This window comes from Pseudopipra pipra, chromosome 5, assembly GCF_036250125.1.
Source record: "Pseudopipra pipra isolate bDixPip1 chromosome 5, bDixPip1.hap1, whole genome shotgun sequence".
NCBI lineage: Eukaryota > Metazoa > Chordata > Aves > Passeriformes > Pipridae > Pseudopipra > Pseudopipra pipra.
In genome coordinates, this window is record NC_087553.1 from 61155942 (window position 1) to 61181518 (window position 25577).

At 47.7% G+C, this 25577-nt stretch overlaps 1 protein-coding gene across 1 annotated transcript in view; it reads left to right on the plus strand.

Moving 5' to 3' along the window:
- Nucleotides 1-2815: 2815 nt before the first annotated feature.
- The window catches only part of LAMB1 (laminin subunit beta 1), a 45238-nt gene continuing 22476 nt past the window's right edge, over nucleotides 2816-25577 (plus strand). Inside the window, exons 1-22 of the mRNA XM_064656305.1 lie at nucleotides 2816-3033; nucleotides 3223-3392; nucleotides 5700-5835; nucleotides 7922-7995; nucleotides 9921-10109; nucleotides 10205-10268; nucleotides 11740-11942; nucleotides 13206-13326; nucleotides 13502-13690; nucleotides 13959-14138; nucleotides 14556-14668; nucleotides 15490-15569; nucleotides 18062-18197; nucleotides 20282-20440; nucleotides 21228-21355; nucleotides 21790-21913; nucleotides 22317-22521; nucleotides 22678-22821; nucleotides 22918-23149; nucleotides 23672-23835; nucleotides 24269-24493; nucleotides 25303-25520. Of these exons, the coding sequence (XP_064512375.1) occupies nucleotides 2997-3033; nucleotides 3223-3392; nucleotides 5700-5835; nucleotides 7922-7995; nucleotides 9921-10109; nucleotides 10205-10268; nucleotides 11740-11942; nucleotides 13206-13326; nucleotides 13502-13690; nucleotides 13959-14138; nucleotides 14556-14668; nucleotides 15490-15569; nucleotides 18062-18197; nucleotides 20282-20440; nucleotides 21228-21355; nucleotides 21790-21913; nucleotides 22317-22521; nucleotides 22678-22821; nucleotides 22918-23149; nucleotides 23672-23835; nucleotides 24269-24493; nucleotides 25303-25520 (3291 nt within the window). The 5' untranslated portion in view covers nucleotides 2816-2996. The remainder of the gene's footprint in view (nucleotides 3034-3222; nucleotides 3393-5699; nucleotides 5836-7921; nucleotides 7996-9920; nucleotides 10110-10204; nucleotides 10269-11739; nucleotides 11943-13205; nucleotides 13327-13501; nucleotides 13691-13958; nucleotides 14139-14555; nucleotides 14669-15489; nucleotides 15570-18061; nucleotides 18198-20281; nucleotides 20441-21227; nucleotides 21356-21789; nucleotides 21914-22316; nucleotides 22522-22677; nucleotides 22822-22917; nucleotides 23150-23671; nucleotides 23836-24268; nucleotides 24494-25302; nucleotides 25521-25577) is intronic.

Genomic DNA, 25577 nt, shown 5'->3' on the forward strand with positions numbered 1-25577 from the left:
CGCTTAGACAGAAATTCTCAATTGCATATAAACCAAAATTATTTCATTCATGGCTTTAAAAATCTGAATTCACAAGTAGAAAATTGAAAGAAAACTTCCTTCTAAAATTCACTGTTGGCTGTGAGAGTTGCCATGTGGCTTTCCACAAGCTGTACAGATGAGGAAATCTGTAAACACAAGGCAGTTAAATGTATCCATGGGGGGAAACAGAAATCGCTGGAAGAAAAACGGAAACAGGAAGATGAAAGCCAGCGTGGAGTCTAACCTCCCCAGCCTTCCTCCAAGCATGCTCAGACACACAAAGGAAGCAAACCTGATGGGACCAGCAGCTCTAAATCCATCCTGTGACTGCTTCTGAGGTTTACAACTGTGCAGCATTCCCCATTGGAAGTGGCACAAAAACTTTTAAAGTGTTTTTTCAAAGTTAATTTGTGGGGGAAATGCTATATCTAGATCAAAAATACTTTTTTTTAGTTCCCCCTGGACCTGTTCCTCATGGGTAGAAGTGGCTTCAGAAAACTGTTTCTTGAAAAAAAATTGAAATCAGTATCTTGCAGTAGAGCATCTTGACTTCAATAGCACTAATTAAAATGTAAACAACACTCAACCAAACCCACATATAATCAAAGATATATTTAATCAAAATTATATCATCAGCTCTGTCTGCCAGGCATTCAACCACTGCAGTGTTGTAAGAAAACAAGTGATCAAGTGGATGCCACTGAGGTAAAATTCTGAAATTTTATTCTTTGAGAAGACTTACAACACAGCACAAGCACAGACACTGCAGTGCTGTAAAGCTGCTTCACCAACCACAAAAACAGAGCACAACACAAAACTGAATTTTTGTCATTTGAAGAAACAAATTAAAATACTCCCACTCGCTATTTGTTGTGAGCACTGCAGAGAGGGACGGACACAAACAAGTTCTCTGCTCCTAATCACGCACACACTGAATGCTGGTAGTTCCAGCTACCTCTGAAAGGTGACCACAATTATGAGGGATGGTGGCCATCCAATCTGGGGCTGCAACTCCAACTCAATCCCTGATGCCACATGGCAGAGTCACTCCCAGGCTGGAACAAAGAGTATTTGCATGCTGTCTCTGGCAAGGCATGAAGGAGCCTAGGCACAGCAGTTATCAGGGAGCTTGGAGGGCAATTTTACCCAATTTTAGGTATAGGAGAGGATAGGACTTCTGCAAGGCTGTGAAACAGATAAAAAAAAAAAGGAGAAAACTTCAATAAAAGTGGAAAAAATATGGGACAAAAAAAATTCCAGTGGCAATGAAACACTCTGTCCTTGCACAGTTGCACATGGAGTGATGTTGCTGCTCATCTGCCATGGACCAGAAGAGGTTCTAACCACAGCAAAGTAAAACATTTTCTGTTAGTGGGACAAAAATATTTGTTTTACTGAAGTTGAAAAATATGTCGGGATTATGAAACTGAATTAGTTTTGTCAATTTAGAAGACCATATTGCAAAGGGAGTTTAAAATAATACAATTCCTGTCAGCTTAGAGTGATTTCACTTCATGGATATCTTTAATGAAACAGCCCCACAAGTTCTTTAATCAGGAGTCTTGGGTTATGTTTCAGACCTGGTGTTTAACCTTTAGGGCAAGTCATTTGGTATCTTTCTGTTTCTGCTTATCCATCTGTAAAATGAGAATGAGCATATTTACCTACCTCGGCAGGGTTTGCTGGACAGACAGACCGTGGTGTGTTTTCACTCTGGCACTGCAAATAGTGAGGGCAAAGTGTTCTTGGGGGACACTGGTACATGGTAAAGATTTACACAAGTTCATGTGTTACGTATGTGAAAGCAAACCTCGGATAAATAAACCCAGGCATCTCTCCCAGCCACACGTCCATCCTTCATACCCGCTCCTTGGCATTTATTTACCAGTAAACCTTCCCCTTGGGTGCCAAGGGGACTCTGCCACCAGCCGATGAAGCCCCCGTGTCTGCCAGCAGAGCCCAGGAAACCGACACGGGACGCTGGGAGCGCAGGGCAGCTCCAGCACAGCCATCTACGCCTTGCAGCTGCCCCAGCGCCCCTGGGAAGGCAGCACCACGTGAAACGAGTGACAGCCTGGCAGCGGCTGATCTGACGGGCCTCTCTGCCTGTGCCAGGGCCAGACCAGGCCATGTATGGCAGCAAGGCCGCCACCCCCAGGAATGGCATAGGAACGGCATTCCTTAGCCACGTGGGCTGGCACCGCAGCACCGGGCAATGTGGGGCCACCGAGCATCACACGTGACAGCTGCCAACACCCTGGTTCTTTGCTGGGTTTTGGGCCTTACTGTGCAATCACCCATCCGTCCGTCCGTCCATCCATCCATCCATCCATCCATCCATCCATCCATCCATCCATCCTTCCCTTCCCTCCCTCTCTGGCCCAGCCCCATCAGCACTAACTCCATTCCTTCATTGTTTCTCCACCGACAGGAACAAGGAGAGGGCTCACCCGATCGGTGATTCCTCCCACTCACCCCCTCCCCCCCAGTTATCGCACGCCGCCCAGAGCCAGCTCCCGCCGCTGGAGAACAGCGGGGAGGGCACAACCTGTGGGCCAGGGGCTGGAGCCCGGCGTTCCTCCCTCGGGGCTCCCTGTCTGCAGCGGGGCGGCAGTTCCCCTCCTCGGGCCGCTCTCTCCCTGCTTCCCACCCCGACTGGGCTGCTCTTCCTCGACGGCAGCCGCCCCTGCGCTCCTGCCCCGAACGAGCGCGGCGGCGGGGCCAAGCAGCCCCGGGGCGGGGGGCCGGACGGGAGGGGCTCGGCCGGGCCCGGCCCCGCGGGGGCGGTGGGGCGGAGGAGGGGGAGGACCGGGGGGCGCCCGACGGCGCGGGGCCACTGCCCGGGAGCCGCGGGAGCTGCGGCGCCTGCGTGGAGCGGCGGAGCAGCAGCAGCTTTCGGCGGCGCGTGGAGGGGCAGCCCCGTCCCGTCCCGCCGTGTCCCGTCCCGTCTATCCCGCCGGTGCCCGCCGCCCGCCATGGGCCGCCTCCCGCTGTACCTCTGCTGCTGCCTCGGTAACTCCCGCCCCGCTCCGCTCCGCTCTGCCCGTCGGGGCACGGCGGGCCGGGCGCGCCCCTGCAGCGCCCGCCGGGGCGGCTCGGGGCGCGGAGCCTGACCGCGCTCCCGCTGCCCTCTCTCACCCCCTGTCCCCCTCTCTCCCTCACCCTCTGTCCCGCTCTCTCCCTCCCTCCGCGGCCGCGCAGCGCTGTGGCCCGCGGCGGCACAGGAGCCCGAGTACAGCTACGGCTGCGCCGAGGGCAGCTGCTACCCGGCCACCGGCGACCTGCTCATCGGCCGCGCCGCCCGCCTCTCCGCCTCCTCCACCTGCGGCCTCCGCCAGCCCGAGCCCTACTGCATCGTGAGCCACCTCCAGGTGAGCGCCGGGGCGAGCGGGCAGCACGCCCGGGCACCGCGCCGGCCGCCGCTCTGTGCAGGCGGCGGGGCGGCATCGCCTCCCGCGGCGCCCGCGGTGCGGGGGCATCGCTCGGGCCGGTGCGGGGGACGAGCCGCCGCCTGCGGGAGGGAGGCGCCGGCAGTGGGCTCCGGTGGGACAGCATCGTGCCCCGCGCGGGACCCCACAGTCCGGGTCCAGGCAATCCCACGCGGCTTTCGGCTCCCGACCCCCCTTTCCTGATCGAGGGATGGAAGGAGGAATGTGCCGCAGTAGGTTCAATTAATGCTTTATTTCCAGGCTTGCTGAGAGCCGTCTAGACAGTTTCCTGATGGAGAGTGGGCTGTAGGGCCCGGCAATGTTTTGGCCACAGTCCCCATAATGTAATTACATGTGTATGGTCTCCGAGTGAAAGGACGTAAATAAGGTTGTCTCAGCACATCTGGTGGAAAATCCAGAGCTCGTTGCTATTTAAGCCAGAAGCAGCTCACCAAACTTAAAATCTCAGAGACAGAAGGGATGGTGAAGAGTAAAATATCAGTTATAAGTGGAACTCTGTTGAACTGAAAGTAAAGGGATAATCTCCGAACAAATTACTGTGGAGACAATAGGGCCGGATTCTGGCACTTGGAAGGAAAACCACGGGAAGCAGGAGGGGCTGTAGCACTTGACCCATTTGTGCCCTGAAGTTACCAAATCTCACCCCTCCTTCACCACCTTTTGTTTTACCATAGTGCTCTGTCTACTAGAGTTAATACTTTATTTAACATAGGGTTTAGCTTCACTGGAACATTTTCAGAGTATATTGAGATTGACTTCAGCTTAGCATCACTTGTAGAACGGACTAACAATGGCACTTTGTTATGTTGTCTCAAAAAATGTTGAAGTACCACAGTAAAAAGCTTCGCTTCAGAAGTTCTCTGCCCTTATTCCTGATCTCACAGCCCCAGTTCAGCATTTAGGATGTCCCTGGTTACTTCTGAACCATCGTGGGTGGTATTGAAGAAATCGTGGGAAGGTACCGAGTATCCTCTTAATAACGTGAGACTTGGCCGCGTTGAGTGCTTTGCAGAATTAGGTCTTCTAGGATTCAGTTTTGGTGGGAGAAGGAGTGAATTGTGGCATGAGATGCTAGGGCAGAGGAACCTGGAGCTGGCAGTAGCAGACATCCTCCCTGGAACCCCTGCTCTTGCCATTCTCTCTGCTGGAGGAGTCTTTGAGGACTGATGGTAGGTGAAGCACTGAGCTTGGGAGGAGCCGCTGAAGTCCACACTGGTGAAAGGAAAAGCCTGTGTGGTGCAGACGTGCCAGCTCTCACATTCTTGGCTGATAAAGCACCACGTTTGTCTCCATAAATGTGCTCTAAGAATGAAGCCTGTGTAGCTTTTGACAGCGATGGGTTGCTGGTGTGTTGGGACTCCCTCATTGCCATGCAATGAGCTTCCCTCCCTCACCTGCTTCCTCCAGTTGATTTGGGCAGGAACCCTCCCTTTTGGTTTGGTTTGCACCCTACCTTGCAAAATCATGAAGTGGTGGTTTGGGGCACTAGGACAATGCAAAAAAAGCACAGTTTGTAGTAATAGCCATGATGGGGTTTCGTCGTCCTGGTGAAGAAGCTTCTGGTTTTCCCAAGTAGCAGATGCCAGACTTGCTCTGAGCTGGATTTCTATGGGCACACCTTGTAGTGTGTGCAGATGGAGTTTATGTGCTTGGAGTTGCAATGGCAGGTGAAGATGCAAGGAGGACTTTGACAATCCGGATTCAGAGTCAAGTCAACCCTGTGCTAAAAGGGCTCGATCACTAAATCACTGATGGCCCCTCGACATGCACTGAGCCTTACAAGAGGTATCCCTAATGCAAACAACTTGCATCTCCAAGCTAGCTCCTAAAAGCCAATGTGATTTCACACAAGTTGTTGAAGATGCAGTTTTGCACATGTGCACTTTTACAGAAGCAATTCAGCAATTTTCTGTAGGTGCTGCCTTTGGTTCTGGCTTCTGCTGGAGAATATGTGTGTTGGAAGAGATTTCCTGAAACTGCAATTTTGATAAAAAACATACTTCCCCTAAAAATGAAGTTTGTGGAATTCCTGGCATGTTTTCCATTTGACAATTTGCATTAATTCATAAAGGTAAATACACTTGGTATTTCAACAAAAAAAATACCTTTTGATGACTCCTGCAGGCAAAATGAATGGAATGTGATATGGATGGAAAATACTCTTATCTGCAGGAAGCAACTATTGCCCCACGGATAAAATCAGTAATGCTGATTATCGTGTTGTTTCAGGAGGACAAAAAATGTTTCATATGTGACTCTGAGGACCCCTTCCATGAGACTCAAAATCCTGACAGTCATCGCATTGAAAATGTTGTCACCACGTTTGCTCCAAATCGCCTGAAGCTCTGGTGGCAGTCGGAAAATGGTATGGGGCTTGTCCGGAAAATGCTATGGGGTTTGTCTGGAGCCATTTCCGGGTCTGGGAGCTGTTTTCCCTCCTTTTGTTTAAGGATACCTGTGGGTTTGCTGTTATCTTTGGCCTGGTGATTACTGCCCTGTGAAGGATCATGCTGTGTGAGGAGGGATGAGTAAAACTGGCTGCTTTTGTGTGCCCAGGAGTGATCCTTAATCCATAATGAAAGCCCCCGACTCCCACAGGAGTGTTGGAAACAGCCGTCCCAGCACTTTGCAAGAATCCTTTCCTAAAGAAAAGAGTTTTCCACACTGGCCTCAGATCTCCCTCATGTCTGGGCAGCAGGAGCAGAGCAGCCTTCCAGAAGTAAATATCCCAGACAGCACTGCCAAGGAAGCACCGCAGGGCTTCCCCGTGCCGCTGGACTGGAGGGAGGTTCTGGAAGGAGGAGATTTGGGCACAGAGCTGGGGGCTGTCGCCCTGCCTGCAGACCTCCTGTTTCCCTTTCCTACCCCAGGAGAGTAAAGCCAGGGATATCTCTTACCCTGCAAATTGCCTTGTCCCTCCTAGGCTCCCTGAATTCCCTTATCCATATGCCAAACAATAAAATGAACTCCATATAAAAGCCAGCCAGTTAAAAAACATATTGCACGTTAGTTTGATGGAGGTTGGTTTTTTTTTGTTTTGGTTTTTTGGGTTTTTTTAATCCTTCCTCTGCCTGTTTTACTTTTCTGGTTATGCTTTTGGCATGCTTTCATACACAAAACAAGGCATTGAGGTTTCTCAAATACTAGTCCTACCCTGAAGCTTTAAAGCCAGCTGGACAGGACAGGATTTCTGCAAAAGCATTGGCAGGAGATGCCTTACTGTATATGAAAAAAAAAAAAGTAATATTTATAACAGTTTTGTTGCCTGTTATAGAAAGGTTTTCACAAAATCATTTTTAATCATTTATAACAGTTTTGTTGCCTGTTATAGAAAGGTTTCCACAAAATCATTTTTAATCATGTAGATCAGCCTAGCAAGCTGCTTGCCTCCAGTGGCTCTCTTTTAGCATTCCAGATAATTCATGTTTCTTGCAACAGACTTGGCAGCATTCACACAGAAAAGTTCTTAGCTCATAAGGTCATGAAAATGTCCTTCAACAATAAAAAACAAATGATTCTTTCTGTCCAATTCATGTTTTCTTCTATTCAGGCATGCAGCATAAGGGACCATTGCTGCATCCTTCACATTATGTTACAGCTGGTTGAAAATTTGACTGCTTTATTGTTTTATTATTTTTATTTCTTACCCTTTCTCCTCTCTGTAAATCTTGATTTTATTTTTTATTTTGAACTACAGTATAATTAGTATCCAGCTGTTTTGAGAGGTCTTTTCACAAGGCAAAATAATATTTGTAGCTGTTTTTCTTCCTTTCTGTGTAGAGTCCTTGACCGTAGGTAGTCATACAGCAGAGTTTGGAAAACCTTTTGCTTCTCACCAGTTTCCTAGCTCTTGTGATTGCAAAGCAGGGCTGTGATAGTTGCTTTAGGAGTATCTCAAAACCAGGTTGTGAAGGAACTGTGGACAGGAGAGTCCAGACTGAGTGAAAAAGGGTGGGAAGTGGTCTCCACCAGACATGGGTGAGCCTTGGGGTGTTGGGGCTGCAGAAGCTCTGCTGCCAGATGGGCTGTAGTATGTGAGGACAGCCTGGGGTCATTGCGTAGGTCTGGGCACAGCATCCCCAGTTGTACCAGCTCCTGGGTGCTTTGGTGCCAGGACCCAGCCCATTGCAGTCTGGTCTCTGCCCTACATCCAGTGATGCCATGATACTCAGTCTGAAGTTAGGTAGTGCAGGCTCACGCTTTGGGTGTAGCGTGTTTGGTGCCAGTGATGCACAGGAATCCCATGTGTGATGCACTCTTCAGCAGGTCCTTGGTGTCTTCCCTTGTACCTCAGAAATGCACTAACCCTCATACTCCTTTTTTACAACGGAGCCCAGTGCTAAATAAAAGAGCCTCTGTGCCAACAGAGCAAAGAGCTTTGGCAAAATTTAGATGTAGAAACTGGTGGGTGTCCTTGTTTACTGCACGCCTTCTTTTCTCTGCCCCTGCAGGTTTGGAAAACGTGACTATCCAGCTGAACCTGGAGGCTGAGTTTCATTTCACTCATCTCATTATGACCTTCAAGGTAAGGAAGTCACAGCCTTATCCTGAACCCTGAAACATGAGGAAATGAGAGGTCTTGTAGTCCTTCGCATCTATTTGATATCTGGGATTTAAGTTTTGTCTGAGCTGTTTGGCCTGATTTTTTTGGAGCTACCAACCATTAACCCCTGCAGAAGTCATGCAGAAAGGCTGAGTTGTGACTTTTGTTTGAGCCCTAGTGAGGCTGCAGGAGTCATACTGAAGCTGGGGTTTGTGTTGGTGTGTCTCCAGCAGTTGTGTTCTAGAAATCATATAGTAGCAAGGATTTTTTTTCCTAAAAAAAAATTGGCCGTGGTATCAGCTTTCATTTGGCAAATGGAAAGGTCTTCAGGAAGAAGGAACATCTGTACACAAAGTGTCTTTGTTTCTTCACAAACAGATGTCTTGGAATGGCAGATTATGTCCTGTACATCCTAAATCACAGGCAAGCGCTAGTGGCAACCTTCAGCTGAGGTTTTGGGGGCTGCAGTTCCTGCAGGGCTAGATCCCTGCTCCTCCCATGTGGACAAATGAATCTCTTCATTTTTACCCGTCAGCTTTCTAGGAAAGCTGGTTCCTCTTTCCTGTGGCATCAGTTAGGGTTTCTCCCATTGCCTCAAGGTGGTGGCTGAGGTGGAAGATGGTCCTTCTTGCTGGACCCAGCATCAAGGGACCCCCAAACAACCCCTAACGTGATGAGGCTGCTGCAGCCATTGTACCCCAGTGCTGGGGCTTGGTCTGCCATCAGGAAGAAGACTTTAGGGGAAAGATACTTTTAATAATGATTTGTTGACTTTGTGTGGTAGGCACTTGAGCTGCCTTACCTCTGGGTTGCTACATTTCCTGTTGGGTGAGATACCAGTTTCTAAATCAGGTGTTATTTTCAGCCAGGAAGCACAGAGAAAATTTCTTTTCAGCTGTGATTGAAATGCTTTTGTGCTTGGCTCTGGGAGGTCCCCCTCTGAATACATAAAACTAATGAATTGATGGTTGGTGTTTCTTGGTAGGTGCAAGCCAGGTGTTAACTACCTGTTTTTTGAAAGGCAGCATGTAAATTGAAACACGATATTTTTTAGGTCAGAGAGATTAAAATCTTTCAAAAATCTCATAAACTATTTGTTCTAGAGTTGAATATGTGAAGGTAAGAAGGACAGTAGTTTGTCAGTGGTGAAGCAAATGCAGCCTGCCAGAGTCTGGACGAGGTGAGCAGGAGGAGGGCCAGTGGAGACTGGGGGAGTCAAATGCAGCAAGAGTGGATGAAGGTGAACCTCTCAATCTCCTTAAAGAAGAAGGTTTTTTTAAGGGAGCACAGAGGATGATTAGCACTGAATGTCAGAGACACTGCAAAAGGTCGTGTAGTCAGACAAAGAGAGGTGGGCAATCCCAGGGCTTCTCTGAGCATCAGAGGTAACTGCTCAGCAAGAACTTCTGGGTGTCAGAGCTGGGGAGGAAGCACTGACAGTGGCCTCCCAGTCCTTAGGGCAGGAGAGGAGGCCCATTAGGTCCTTTATAAGAGATTAGGCAAGGACGTACAGCAGTGAAGAATGATGTGCTGCTGTCCACAAGCAGTGGAAAGAATCTTTTTGTCTCCCTAAAGCCCTGCTTTAACCCCCACTTTTCAGAAAGGATTTGGAATCCAAAAAGCTTACAAGTTTGCTTATTTATTGTAAGTGTATTTAAACACTTGGCCACTGAGTGCCATTTTCTGAAGATTGAGCATCTGTGGTTTGATGTGTGTTACTTCAAATATCTGCCCCTGAGCAGAAAGTGGGATATAATCAGAAAAATATTCGCAATATTTCCAAATATTGGAAACAGTGGAGGGAGAGATTAAAATTCAGACATGGATTACTTGCACTAAAAAGCACTCAATGTAAATGCAAGTAATAATTAACTGAATAAAATCTCTTTTGTTTTTCTTACCGTTAGACATTCCGTCCTGCTGCAATGTTGATTGAAAGATCGTCTGACTTTGGAGAGACATGGCAAGTTTATAGGTATTTTGCATATGACTGTGAGAGCTCATTTCCTGGGATTTCAACTGGACCTATGAAGAAAGTGGATGACATAATTTGTGATTCCCGATACTCTGACATCGAACCTTCAACAGAGGGAGAGGTCAGAGTCATTTTTTTTCCAAAATGTTTATTGCGTAGACCTTTTGTCTCTTATTTTTAAAGCTGAATCTTCTGTTGTTTGATTTTTTCCTCCAGGTAATATATCGTGTTTTAGATCCTGCTTTTAGAATTGAAGATCCATACAGTCCAAGGATTCAAAGTATGTATGCAGTTACCTTTCAGGCTCATTTGAAAGTATTTCAGTACTTACTTGCTTACAAAAAACAATAAGTCACAAAGTTATTCATTAGCTCTGATTGCAGTTTTGAAGTCATATGAATACCTTTGTGTATGATTCCTTTTCCTAACTCGGACAATGACATAACAACCAGTGTTGTTGACTCAAGGGATTGCTCTAAATATGCATCATTGGAGTTGGTCCTTTTCTTAATTGATCAGGGATTTGTTTTCATTAAAGACCTCCTCTTCTCAAAATACATGCAGTTGCCAAGAGAAACCTTGGACTGTGATTCTGTAATTGTACAGTATTCAGAAAGCAAAGAAATAGAACTGCAGAGGTACTTAGATCATTGTGCATGTCTAGCTAAAATCAATGGGTCCACATTTTATTTTTCAGGGCTTTGAGTCATAACTTTGGAACAGTTGGCTGTGGTAGCACTGCATGGCTGAACTACACAGATGTGGTCATGAACCACGACTTACTGTAGTGTTTGTGTCTGGTCATGGCAGTCCATGAATGCAAAGGCAAAGAGATCTGTTGCTGATGTGGCTCAAAGAGAAACTGTGGGGCATTTGGGCTGAAGGAACTGCTTGGCCTTAAGCTTGACCTCCCATTTAATGTGCATTCTCAGTTTCAGTTCATGTCCTTCAGTGCAAAGCTACCCAGGCAGCAGGAAATATCTGCAGTAGAGAATTGTCTGCTGGTTGCTATACCAGTTTAATGTTAGGGGTTTTTTAACAGGCATTTTAAAGTAGAAACTGCTTTCATGGGCTTGAAATGCTCTTTCAAGTGTAGTTCAAGGCTATAAGAAATTACACAAGATTCACAATATCAAAGTGAACATGTAGACTGAATTAATTAGTGCAATATTGTCTTCCCATGGATTATCCCTCAAGAACTTTTTTGTATTTGGTCAGTGATGGGGTGTTGCTTCTTTCCACAAAATGTAACTAATTATATTTGCTAGCAAAGCTGGGCATACGCAAAACAAGAATTATTTGTGTCTTTATTTCCAACTAGGACTTTTTCCAAAAGGCTTGTAACTCCTAAGGCTCTTGGTCCACTTGTCAGCAGTTTCTTAATATCGAGTCCTTGCCCATCTCATGTTTAGAGAACCAGTGTCTCTTTGGTGGTACTGTTCTGCGTGCCTTTAATATTTGTAGTTGTGCCTGCGCATGTCTACAATAAAGTAGACTAGTATTTTTACTTAAACTTACTTATACATTTATCAGTCTGTAGTAAAATAATGTAATTTCTTTTTATTTAATTTGGGAGTCTGAAGTGATCTATAGTATGTAAGTGCTGAAATTAAATCTGATCAAATCTGCCTATAGGAAGCGTGCTTAGGAAGTCACTCCTGGCTTCCTCCCATTCAATACAATATCTGGTAAATAATTCCAAAATGGGTTTCGTGAGTTTCTGGGGATTTTTTTTTTTGTGTCCCCTGCAGACCTGTTAAAGATTACGAATCTGAGAGTCAAATTCGTCAAGTTGCACACGCTGGGAGACAATCTCTTGGACTCTAGGATGGAGATCCGAGAGAAGTACTACTATGCCATCTATGACATGGTGGTTCGTGGGAACTGTTTCTGCTATGGACACGCCAGTGAGTGTGCACCAGTGGAGGGCTTAGATGAAGAAGTGGAAGGAATGGTAAATATTCACGGTTTTTGCATAAAGCTCTTCCTGTCTGTGCCTCTTTTAAGTGATTTGAACACAAATGTAAAGATAACACTCTGTACTCCTCCACACTCTTGGTTTTCAAACAAAAAACTGTTCTAATTATTCTTTCTCAGCAAACATATCTGTCCTTATAGGTGTTAATCAAACAGAGATCTCAGATTAGGTGAAAATTGTTTCAACATTCCTTTTCTAATTATGTTAAAGAGCTGATGAAATTCAAAGGTAGGAATGAAGAAAAGGGGTGTAACCTTATTGGGTCAGAGACAGGTGTTGACTTCCTTCGCTCCTAAAATTGGAGTGAATAGAGGCATCAAAGGATGTGAATCAAACATGTACTGTGTTTGTATCAGTTGTTACTAGCTGAGAAGTGAAGACTGTAACCCTAATTAACACGGGCCCTGAAGGAAAATCCTAGTTGCCTCCTTGGTACACTGCTGCACAAGTGCCACATCCTTTCTGGGGTCTGGTTTTCTGGATGATTTTTGCCTCACAAGCAGTAATAGCACCCCTGTTAATGAGTCAGTTATTAACTGGGTGGAAATGTGAAGTGTACAGGGAAGTTGTGTCTGTTGTCCACGGGCCACTGGATGCTGTGAAACCCATTATGCTCCTTTGCCCTGTGCTTTTGGTCACTAGCTATACCCAAGCTTTGCCTTAGACATCATGGCTTCAGTGGTGGTAGTTCTGGTGGACTATGGCAGCAGCTGTCACATGATCATTGCAGGTCTAGTCTACTTAGTGCTTGTTTTGTACACAGTGAAGGCAGTCTGGGGTTGATGGATAAACCCCATCCAAACTATTTATCTTTGCTTTGAGAACCAAGGCAGAGCTGGAAAGCGGGGCTGGGCTAGTGGTGCTGATATGACTAGATGCATTTTAATAGCTAATTAACAGCTAATAAAAAGCTAAGTTTTAGTTCCAAGAGGCTTTTGTGATTATTGAGGTGGAACTGTGCTCTCCTTGATTATATCTGAAAGCATTTATTTGGGCACTAGTTCCAGTACAGAAAGAAGGACAAGTTTGTATGAGGGCATTCTTACCTTGGCAGGTAAAGGACACTCCTATGGCCCTTTACGCCTTTTTAAATGCATTTACGTAGATGAAAGTCTCCAAAAGTATATCCATTATGTACTAGCTATATTTTGCATTAATTGGAGAATGTTTTTTTTTCCCTTTGATAAGCAACTTTCTTTTTTTCTTTTTTTTTCTTTTTTTTTTTTTTTTCGTTTACAGGTCCATGGGCACTGCATGTGCAGACATAATACCAAAGGATTAAACTGTGAACAGTGTTTGGATTTCTACCATGACTTACCCTGGCGCCCCGCTGAAGGTCGCAATAGTAACGCATGCAAAAGTGAGTTTGACTAAAATGCAGAACTGCATGCTGTGAGTGTTACGTGCTGTTACCTGGGAACTTGTGACCGTGTGTAAAATCCTGAATGTTCTTTGGTTGACATGGTGTGTCTTTTCTGCAGACTTGCATCTGCCCCAGGACCAGGCTCTTACTTTGCTTTCTGCCTTTGTCACAGAGTGCAACTGCAATGGCCACTCCAGCCAGTGCCACTTCGACATGGCTGTGTACATGACGACAGGGAACACCAGCGGAGGAGTGTGTGACGACTGCCAGCACAACACTATGGGACGCAACTGCGAGCAGTGCAAGCCCTTCTACTTCCAGCACCCAGAAAGAGATCTGCGGGACCCTGACGTCTGTGAGCGTAAGTGCAGCCCCACTCCTCAGGCTGGGAATGGCCTTGAGAGAAAGTGGTTGTCTTGGAGGTCTTGAGCGAGCCTGCCTGGGTTTCATTTTCTCTTTGAGAATCTGGAAATTTACCTGGTCCTAATGTGTTCAACCCATTCCGTGTCTAATACTTGCAGGAGTGATACAGTCTCTCTATGCAGCAGCTGAGTTTAAATAACTTAGTGTGAGACTTGGCCTTTTATTTTGTAGCAGTTAATAAAACACATGCAATGCTTCCTTTTTAGCTTGCAACTGTGACCCAGCTGGCTCCCAAAATGGTGGCATCTGCGATCGCTACACTGATTTCTCCACTGGCCTCATTGCTGGACAGTGCCGTTGTAAATTGTTTGTTGAAGGGGAGCGTTGTGACCTCTGCAAAGAAGGTTTTTATGGCCTGAGTGCCGATGACCCAGCGGGTTGTCAGTGTGAGTAAAAACATATGTTCCTTTATGTGTGATCAAAAGCTCTTTGAGGAGCTGTTAGAGCTGGGAGAAATTGTTTTGTGGGATGGATTTTTTTTTTTCCCTTTCTTTCATGTTTTTGCTGAAGGAAAAACATTATTGTAGATTTGCTGTAGTTTGGAGTCGACCAGTCCTTAAAACCCAGTTCACCCGCTGATCCTTGTGTATTCTGTAGAAATATCATAGCCCTCCTTATTTGTTTTCAATTATAGTCTCTAAGCCAGGGAAGTTTCATTGGGATGGGTGGTGGGCAAAGTGTGCAATTAATTTCTGTCCTGGGAATTCAGGGGAAGCTTTAATGTATATATTTAAGTTGAATACTGTCTAAAATATAACTCCAATCCTGCCTTTTGACCTGTCTGTTTGTATTTCCCAATCTAGCTTGTGCATGTAATCCTCTGGGTACCCACCCCGGGGGGAATCCTTGTGATTCGGAGACAGGAAACTGCTATTGTAAGCGTCTGGTGACAGGAAAGCAGTGCAATCAATGCCTGGCAAGTAGTTTACCATAAAATAAATTAGGAGACAGTGGTGTGAGGGAGGCTGGATTGTGGAAAGCATGGAGCCTGGTGCTGGGCACTGTCTCTGACTGCTTGAAAGCCCATGCCTGGCATTCAGGCTGGAGTGGGCACCTCAGGATGTCAGCAGCGTGCTGTGTTACAGGGAGCTGGGATGCATGTCAAGGCAGACAAGAACATCCAGTTTAATTCCTGGGACCATAAGGAGTGAGACATTAGGATACCTGTGGTTGCTCTGTGGAAGCTGAGGGATCTGGGGCAGTTCTGCTGAAGTCCTCGCTGGGGTGAAAGACAAAATGATCAGGGAAGCAGTGTTATCAAAAAAATTGCTTCCTATACGGGCCATTATTTTAGGCAGGGATTATTTCATACACATACATTTCCATGTAGTATTTATGCATGCTGGGGTGTTATAGAAACAGACTGTCAGATAACTGGATGTGTTTGTACAAACACTGACAGACTCTTATCTAGCAGTGGAAAAGCTAAAGCAGTGTGTCTGCCTGTCCAACAAGCAAGTTGCAGAGTAGCAGTCCTGGAAGGGCAGTGCCCCACTCAAACAACTACTGTCCCACATTTGGCTTGCTTGCCCTTGAAATGCTCAACAAGGTGGGAGGAGAGCAGGTGGGGGAGTGGTGTTGGTGGTTGTGGGGGTAGACCTACAACAAGGGGAGCAGGATTCGTGGGTTGTGGGGGCAGTCTGGGATAGCTTATGCCGAGTATTTAAAAATTTGCCTTTGGATATGTCAGATTAAATCTACATCAGGTAACATTGCCAGTGATGTTTTTTCCTGCAGCCTGAGCACTGGGGCCTGAGCAACGACATGGATGGATGTCGGCCGTGTGACTGTGACCAGGGAGGAGCACTGAACAACAAGTGAGTCTCAGCCCAGTTACTCTCCTGTAATCATTCACCCAGTGAGTTGCGTGTTGTTTGCGATCACAACATCCAGGGCTTAATGTTCCCTGGAGAAGGATGTTTGGGACCATCTTTCCATTCTAGAAGGTGGCAGGTCTTGATTGCAGCAAGAGTGACAGAGGCATCCATGTCTTTTCCATACTGAACTACCTCTGTTTGTGCCACTGGTGCAAGTGAACATGTAAAACTGTTTTTAGCATAGCTCTGCCTTTGGTCAGCCATGGTAGGAGTGAGACATAGATTAATCTCTGCCTTGGCCATAACGTGGGGTATGGTCTATGTCAAAGCTTTGATCTTACAGGATGAAAGCAGGAATCAGGCAGTGATTTGGACAGTCAGGCTGGTTCTTGGTTTGTTCCCAAACTGGCCCTTTGGCCAGTCTGTCTGCCCACCAGTGCTGGGGGAAGCGCACTAGCTACGCAGTATTGCTCCATTGCCCTAGTGGTGCTGTGTGGGGTGGGATGTGGACCTGGAAGTGCCTACTGAGGAGATGGAGATTTTTTTTTTAGAGAAAATTGTAAGTTTTGGAAAGTCCTGGCTTAGATGCCTTGTTAGTGGAGTGCTGGGTAGCCTGCTCCTCTGACCAGAGCAATTTTCTGTGTTAGGTGTGTGTCTGACCCCAGGATTATCAACAGCAGCATGTTCCTTTGCTCCCTTTTTTTTTTCCCTCCCCCCTTTCCTCCACAAACTCTTTTCAATGTCCTGCTTTTGTCTAAAGCCACAGAAGTTTCCCAAGGGGGTCAATGAACTGTTTCCCACTGGAGCCCATGGGACCACACTGGGGGAGTGTGGGATTGGTCTTGGTGTGACTCCTGTAGGGCATCACAGCCTACAGATACACCATCTGCATCAGGGATTGCCGTGGGAATGTCCCACGGGCCATCTCTCCCGTCTGCTCCTGGGTGAATTATTAGCCCTTGGCAGACAGCAGTGTGGATGTTAGGGATTATTTACTCCCCCATGCTTGCTCCCTGTGCACAGATGGGTTACACTGCACAGCCCATAACAGCTCCCCCGGCACAGCTGCTTCCAGGGATTTGGGGTAACATGGCCCAGCCTGTTTCCCACGTGCTGAGCCCAGTGATTGCAAAACCATGCGGGGAGGAGACGTGCGGCATCCTGGCACAGGCAGGCAGCAGCTGTGCTCTCCTCCGACCGCAGGAGAGCCGCAAAGCCCAGCTCTGGCTCCTGACTTTTCTCTCTAACGTCATCAGGAAAGGGGGAGCTTTGCCCTCCTTGGGGTTCCTCAGCTGCTGAATTGCTGCCTCCTGGCTCCTGCTCAGGGTGTGGGATGCAGCATCTGGGACAGCCCCGCCTTGCCCAAAGTTCATCCCCATGGTGTAATGCAGGTGGTGGAGTCATTGCCATCCCTGGAGGGGAAACTTCCCAGCTCCTCTTCTGGGGCAGCTAAGGCACTTCTGGCATCTCAAAGTGAACATTTAAATGAATCTCTGTAGTTTCAAGAACAGTTTAAGTTAAAAATTACTCTTTCGGTGGGGGCTTGAAAAGCTTGGAGATTTTCCATGGAAATCAGAGACTTTCGAAAATGTTTTGAAATCCTACTCAAATTTAAAGAAAGAGGTGTATTTCCTCTTTCTATGGAAAAGTGACCAAGCATGTGCAAAATTATGACATGCTCAAGGGTATTTCATAATGCAGGGCAGACATTCTGGGAACAATAAAACTGCCAAAGGCAGTTTGGGGATAGAGCTGTATTGAGAAAATAAAATGGTTCATTACAAAGGAAGAGAATCTCTATGTCACCATGGACAGACTTTCTGTGTTCCTTCATGATGTCCCTGTCCCACATCCCTGTGTCCGTCCTACTCTGAAGCAGCCAGGTATGGATTTTCTCCCCTGCGTAGCTGCTGATGGGTGACCCCTTGGGATGTGCTTTGCAACATGCAAGAGCAGCTTGACATCCTGGGGCACACAGGGTCATTTGTGTTCTTGCTCTGCCTGAGCCCATACCAACAGATACACTGCTTGCATGGCTTGCAAGCCTGGAGCCAAAGGCTGCTCTCAGTTTGCAGGACAGACATGCCACTTTATGTCTGTGGTAGGAAGTGAAGCTCCCAGGACTGCTGTCTGGCCCCAAGGAACTACCTGCATCCATAGCATGAAATCCTCTCACCATCCAAACAGAGGAAACCATGTGCAAACTGCATACTGGAAATGATCTCTGGCCCATGCTTGCCCCAGCCTGAGCCTAGATGTTGTTTTGGAGAATGACAGTTGGGTTGAGCCAAGGCTGTGCCCAGGACCACACTGCCATTTTAGTAGAGCAGGTGGCCCAACTGCAGAGCCCAGGAACATTTCGTATCTAGACGCAGCTGTGTTCTGAAGTGCTTCTCCTCCTGTGTCACTTGAAAAGTCAAAGCAGAAGAAAGCTCTAGCACTGTCTCAGCATAGCCAAGATGTGTTGTACATTCATTGCTCTTTCATTTTAGCTGCTCAAGTGAATCTGGCCAGTGTGAATGCCGGCCCCACATGTTTGGCCGTCAGTGCAACCAGGTGGAGCCTGGCTATTACTTCATTTCACTCGATCATTACATCTATGAGGCGGAGGAAGCCAACTTGGGTCCCGTGAGTAGCACTTTTAGTGGTCTGGTGTGTCTGGAGAGGAGTGGGGAAGTTGTTTCACTAGTTGGGCATTGGAAGCATCTGTTTTATACCCTGAGTGTTTTGTAATTAAAAATTCCAGAGTGTGGAAAACACAAAGCTGAATTGTATCAGAAAACTGTTAACCTTTAGCTTTTCAATCTTATTATCAATAAATAATACAATAATTAGGGGGGAGGAACCGCCATTTTTCTTTTTAAACCTATTTCTTTGATCATGACTGTAGAGTTAGTTTCCTGTCACCATCCCTCTCTGAACCCGACTGCAGGGTTCACCCACTTCTACTCCCCTTATCTCAGGAGTGGTGGGACAGACACTGGCTCTTCTCTTTGGTGCCACTGAAACTGAGAGAGAACAAAGCACGCATTTAAGCACATTGCCTCAGCTTTTATAGTTTCAGTACATCAATAACATTTCTTTTATTAATTACTAAACCCACAGTTGATTGTGCAAAGAACTGTTTTTGTAATTGAGGTTGCCTCTAGCTTGTTTTGCCTGCTGGCATGGTACAGCAGTTTCTGGCTCTTTCTGTTGCCCACCACACAACCTTGCTTTCAATTCATTAACAGCAGCTAGGTGATTACATCTATTACTTTTGCCTCCAGCAACAAGTCAGGGAGATGGAAACAATGGTTTCTCTAAAGCAGCAGATCCTTGTCTGCCTGCAATTGGGGCACTTGGTCCTAATTTATTTATTTCAGGCAAAATGCAACCACTTTGCAGTTTCAGCCAAGGCTGAGGATTTTTTCTCTCAGATAACTGCAGAGAAGAAAGACAGTGCAGAACAGAAGTTGTACCACAGCAGAGGGCACATGAGCTGGCACAGGATTTGTGGTGCATTTGTGTGTGCCCAGCTGGAGAGGTGGTATCTGAGGCTCTGCTGAGGTTCAGGGATAGAGGAACCCAGCATGAAAACTCACCTTGCCAAGCAGAGCAAGGAGATGTACTGCTGGTTTGCCTTTTGAAATCTTAAAACCAAATAATTTTAAAAACTGCCGATATTGAAAAGCTTTCTCACAAATTCGGTGGTAGAATAAAACTCTGAATTCCCGGCATAAGACAAAATGAAGTGGCACAGAGTTGCAGGGATTTACAGGTGGTGCCAAGCCCCTGTGCTCCTCACACCTGCACACACTTGCGCAACTCCCACCTGCCATCCTTTCTGGGGAGCTTTGACCTTTGTGCAAAGCCAAAGAGTAATAACTTACAGTCAGGCTCTGTTCAAAGAGTGTGAGAATACATGAGGGGACATCCTGAAGTGATACATATATAGAGAGATATTTCCTCGCATTCTATCCCTTTCTACTGAAGCAGCTTCCTTAGGAATGCACAGGATGTCGTTCTATGGAGATAACTATTTGTAGATACAAATACATTTGAAACAGGAAATTTGAGTACCGCACGTTTCTATTTTCTGTTACCCTTTTCCTCTTCTTTGCTTTGTATAAAAAGTAGCAGATAAAAACATGCCACCTCAGACTGAGAGGAGACCATGTGTTGATTTGGCTATGAAACAGTTGTCAATGACTAGGCTCTGTTATTTAGTGACACCCTACTCATAGTGACACCCTACTCATAAGAGCTGTGATCTGTTTTTCAAATATTATTTTGAGCAGTGGTTTGGTTTGGAGCAGGTGTAGTCAGGAAGCAATTAGCACTCAGCTTGGGTGGTTAATGGAACAGTGATGTGCCACTGCAGAGAATCCTGTTGCTACAATTATGGTGTGGAAGTCCTTACAGTGAATGAGATGTTGTAGCTGGTGGATTAGTTACTCCCAGCAAGTTTTTTAATTTAATTCTCCATCATCATAACAGAGAAATGTATTAAAAGTTGTGCAGTCTAGTTTTATTTTATTTTTCTTGCTTTTTGTATGTTAAGTGGAAGGGCAATGCTGAGCACATGTGCACAAAGAGAATTTGTGTTGTCTGGGATGCAGACTGGGGATGCTGCCATCCAGAAGTCACCTATCAGCAGAACTCATCACTTTGCACACTCCTGTGGGGTTTGCAAATTTAATATATCAGTATTGAAATTCCATGTTTTGTAGGGAGTGAACGTAATAGAGCGCCAGTACACGCCAGACCGCACACCGTCATGGACAGGCATAGGATTTGTGAGGGTCCCTGAGGGGGCGTACTTGGAATTCTACATTGACAACATCCCCTACTCCATGGAGTATGATGTTCTGATCCGCTACGAGCCGCAGGTATGCCTGTGAATTATGGCATTGCTGCTTTCTAGCAGGTGCTAGCTGTCCTGGTGCACAACTGACTGGAGCCTGACACTTTCAGGGGTCATCAGGGCTCAAAGACAAGGATGGACGCTCAGTTAAATATCTGATATATGTGAAAATCCAAGCTGATGTTGACTATTTCTAGTGTTATTTGCTTTACAGTTTCTTTCATTATTACATTGTTTCAGCACCTGTTTAATGAGCACATTAAAAAGTGACAAGTCCCATCAGGACAGATTAGAATATAAATTTGGCATAGGCTGGGTGGCCGTCTAATGGCTGGCAATGCTGTTATCTGCCTTAGGAAACAAATTGCCTATCTTGGATGTTGAATGCCTGCAGCCAAGAGTTTACAAGCTGTTGGCTCTGACTCGCAGAGTGAAGGGAAAGAGAAAGATCCACCCAGCTCCTTACTGAGAGCTTGGCAGCAGCTGACTGCAGTGAATACTGAGGTGCAGTACCCAGAAGCGGGGAGAGAGGAGGTCACCAAACCCCGGTGATGCCTTGGCACAGGTGGAGCTGCTGGCCATGTAATCCTAGTCATGTTGGAGGATGTCCAGGGGCACTTGCCTTGTCATGTGTCAGCCCATACCTGCAGCTGATAGATGCCCCATTGATACTGGAGATGCAGCCCTGTCATCCCCAAAGAGCAGCTGACCACCTTGTCTGTGCACGTGCTTTTCCTGGTCTGAGCTCTGGATGATTCCAGGAGTTTTTGATCATTGCTTGATGCTGATCGGGCTTTTTTTTTTTTTCCCAGTTGCCCGATCAGTGGGAAAAAGCTGTGGTCAATATCTCACGCCCAGGCAAGATTCCCACAGGTAGCCGGTGTGGCAACACGGTTCCCGATGATGATAATCAGGTTGTCTCGCTGTCACCTGGGTCCAGGTTGGTATAACTGGATGAACCAAAAGGAGGACAAAAAATTAAAAGATTGAAACAATTTTCAGTTTGCTGTAGCCTCTATGAAAATAGGTAAAATTAAATTTCCAGTGGGTTATAAAAATGTATTTAATAATGTGTCTCTAGACTCAAAGCTTTTAAGTTTATTCTTATTTTCTAATCTGGTTTCTTCACTGAGTAAAGGGAGGGGGAGGTGTTTGCACAGCCTGTGAGTGAACATCAGTGTGACTCTTTACCTTGCTGATAACCTTTTCCGGTTCTGATTTGCACAACCCTCCAAACCACCTTTCTCCCATCGGAGCTTTTGTTCTGTCCGGTCTTGGCTGCTTTCCGTTATCTCAACTGCTTTATAGGGGCACCTGAAATGCTTTATGGTGCTGTACGTTTGAAGTAAGAATTGTTTCCTGTTCCCAATCCAGATACGTTGTTCTCCCGCGGCCTGTCTGCTTTGAGAAGGGGCTGAATTACACCATCCGTCTGGAGCTGTCGCAGTACTCCTCAGTGGATACAGAGACAGAGAACCCATACACGCTTATTGACTCTGTGAGCAGAATTTATTTCAGGTTTCTTTAGTGTCAAAGTATGTGGGTTGTTTTTCTGCTAAGAGGCTTTTGAAGTATTTTACAGGCCTGCAGCTAGTTCCACAGACCTGTAGTCTTTTGGGGGAGGCCAGTGTGTGTCATGTATGTCATAAGTATCAATGTCAACATCCATCTTTTTCTTTTGACTGTTTAGAATTTGGTAGATTGGGTAAGGATTTGTCAGATACCGGAACTATTCCACAAAGCTAAAGAAATATCACCATTTCCCTTCCAAATTCTGTCTGGCTGTTTGCTTTTTAGCTAAAAAAGGATGGTAGAAACTGGGATAATGCTCAATTTGCACAATTTTGGTGGAGGCTATTTATTAATAGTGACACTTTATAAATTATAAAATTGCTTTGTAGCTTGTTCTCATGCCATACTGCAAATCGCTGGACATATTCACAGTGGGAGGCTCAGGCGAAGATGTGGTCACGAACAGTGCTTGGGAAACCTTCCAAAGATACCGGTGTCTGGAAAACAGCAGGAGTGTTGTGAAAACCCCCATGACGGATGTCTGCAAAAACATAATATTCAGCATTTCTGCACTGTTGCACGAGACCGCATTATGTACGTAGCCATCTACTTGTAGGGCAAACTGTGCCTGGAAGCTGGACGGCACTTGCAGGCAGAGTAGTTTGCACGGGAAAGGCGTGTACATGGGATGCAGGGGGTTCATGTCCTGTGCCACATTACTCACTCTCTCCAATGCTTTTCTCCGCTCAGCATGCCAGTGTGACCCCCAGGGCTCCCTGAGTTCCGTGTGTGACCCCAATGGAGGACAGTGCCAGTGTCGTCCCAACGTTGTTGGAAGACAGTGCGACAGATGCGCCCCTGGCACCTTTGGGTTTGGGCCAAGTGGATGCCGACGTATGTTGAACCCTTGGCTCTGGGCTGTGCTACGGTTGGGGCCCTGATTTTGCGACTTGTAATGGAAACTCAACCCCTCTCCCCCTCTCCTTGCAGCGTGCGAGTGCCATCTCCGAGGCTCTTACAACGCCTTCTGCGATGTGGAGACAGGCCAGTGCCACTGCTTCCCTGGGGTGTACGGGCGGCAGTGCGACCACTGCCTGCCCGGCTTCTGGGGCTTCCCCAGCTGCCAGCCCTGCCACTGCAATGGCCACGCTGACGACTGCAACCCCTACAGCGGGGAGTGCCTGAGCTGCCGGGACCACACAGCGGGACACAACTGCGAGAGGTATGGCACAGGTGCCCTTTCCCTGGCCCTTCTCCTTCCCCACAGCAGGATGGGCACAGCAGCTGTTCCCTTCTGGTGCTAGTGCTCAGACAGGTGTGAAGCCACAGGGAAAGCCCCTGGACCCTGGGAGCCAGAGCAGCCCTGGTGGTCCTGGAGAATGATGGGAGTGGGGACCCCCTCTTCCCTGCCTGCAGCCTTGCGCCTCACAGCAGTGCCTGCCTAACTGGCTGAGAGCACGTTGCAGGATGCCAGGCTTTTAGAGAGCCATTGCAAGCCTTCTGAGAAGCCTTGCAGTGGCAGGGCTGACATCCAGCCTCAGTCTTCCTGCTCTTACACTGGTGTAAGCCAGACAAATTTGCCTCTGTGGACACAGCTGCTAGGAGAGTGAGTGGCAAGGAAGAGCCATAAGGATGTTTCTGCCCTTTGGTTCTTCACAGTGGTGGCAAAACCTGAGCTTAGTTACAGCAACGCTGCAGTGTGTTTGCCTGCAATTCCCTGTATGCTGTGTACTCTGTTGTGTAGGTGCCAGGCTGGGTACTATGGAGACCCTGTCCTGGGATCGGGTGACCACTGCCGGCCCTGCCCGTGCCCTGACGGCCCTGAGAGCGGACGCCAGTTTGCCAGTGGCTGTTACCAGGACCCGGTCACTCTGCAAGTCGTGTGTGTCTGCAGTGTGGGATACATAGGTACTTGGTGGGGCTGGTTGGGCTGAACCTCTCAGTGAGAAGGGGTATGTTCATATGGGTTGGGTGTGACCACAGCACCAGCACCAATGGGTTGCTGCTGGAGGTCGCCTCGCTTGGTGCCAGGGAAGAGAGGCTTGTGCAGCCCATGACAGCACCACCATAAACCTCGTCTCTGACAGCATGGCGGGAGATGACCAGTGGTCAGCACAGGTGGACTGGACAGCACTGGAACTGAGGGGATAAGTGTGAGCCTTGGTGACCTGGGGGGCTACCATCCATGCTGCCTCAAGTTGCTGCCTCAGTTGTTTTGAGCATGATCCAGTTAATGGCCCCATTAATGGCCTTTATGGCCTTGCCTCAGTCTTGCCGATGATGGGGCTGCATGCTAGCGAGCCGTGATGGTAATTCTCACTGTGCCTGTTTGTTCAAACAGGCAGTCGATGTGATGAATGCGCGTCTGGCTTCTTTGGGAGCCCCGATGACATTGGTGGCGCCTGCCAGCCGTGCCAGTGCAACAACAACATTGACACCACTGATCCGGAGTCCTGCGACAAGAGAACCGGGGCGTGCGTGAAGTGCCTGTATCACACAGAGGGTGCAAACTGCCACCTCTGCAAAGAGGGCTACTATGGGAGCGCTCTGCAGCAGGACTGCAGAAGTGAGTGAGGACACACGGCTGCAGCCCCTGCACCAGACATGTCAGCGGCAGTGGCCACCTGAACTCTTTTACCTGGGAGCTTTTGGGATGGAGGGAAACCTTATTACCTCCAGCTGGAGTTGCCTGCAGCTGCCCTGCAGCTCAGTGGAGGGGGGTCCTTTATGTTTGACAGGGAGAACAGAGGCAACATTTACATGTGCTGAAAGGAGGAGGATTTTGTGGGAGGGGATTTTCTCTTCCCTCTTGATACCGATCTCTGTTTATCTCTTCTCCAGAGATAGGGTGGTGGGGTGAGAGTTTGGCTTTTGTTTACACTGGGTCCCTGCAGGTGTGGCTGGGCAGTGGGAAGGAGGCCTGTGATGGGGAGGCAGACCCTCCTCTCCTGTGACACCAGGCACAGCCCAGAAGGACAGGTGGTCACTGGGTGGGAGAGCACACCATCAGCCACTTCTAGCATATCTGCCACCCTAGCTGGCTAACAGGAGCTGGGCAGACTTGAACTTTGGTTGGGTACAGAGAGAGGAAAGAAGAAGAGCATGAAGAGCTGGGCTGCTTGAGTGAAGGGCTCCTGTGACCTTCTGTGTGGTAAGGCAGAAGCTGTAGAGGTGGCCAGCCTGAGATATGAGGAGGGCTCTTGGGCAGTGCTGAGTTTGTTCAGCATTGGGTCAGCCAGGCCTGGCCACAGGCACTGGGATGTATCAGCATCTGCCACATCTCTGGAGACTCAGAGAACAAACTAGATGTGAACTCGGAGCAGTCTGGTAGCGAGAGGGCAGGCTGACATCAAGGTGCTGTGCTCTTTTTGTCAGAGTGCGTCTGCAACTATCTGGGCACCGTGCGGGAGGACTGCGAGGGCTCAGAGAGCTGCCGATGTGAGGCAGCCACGGGGCAGTGCCGGTGCCTCCCCAACGTGGTGGGGCAGACCTGCGACCGCTGTGCCCCCCACACGTGGAGACTGGCCAGCGGCACCGGCTGTGAGCAGTGCGACTGCGACCCCACACGCGCCCTCGGCCCTGCCTGCAACGAGGTGAGGGAGTGCGGGCGTGTGCCAGCAGCTGGGCCTCTGCTCCGGTGCAGGGATGGG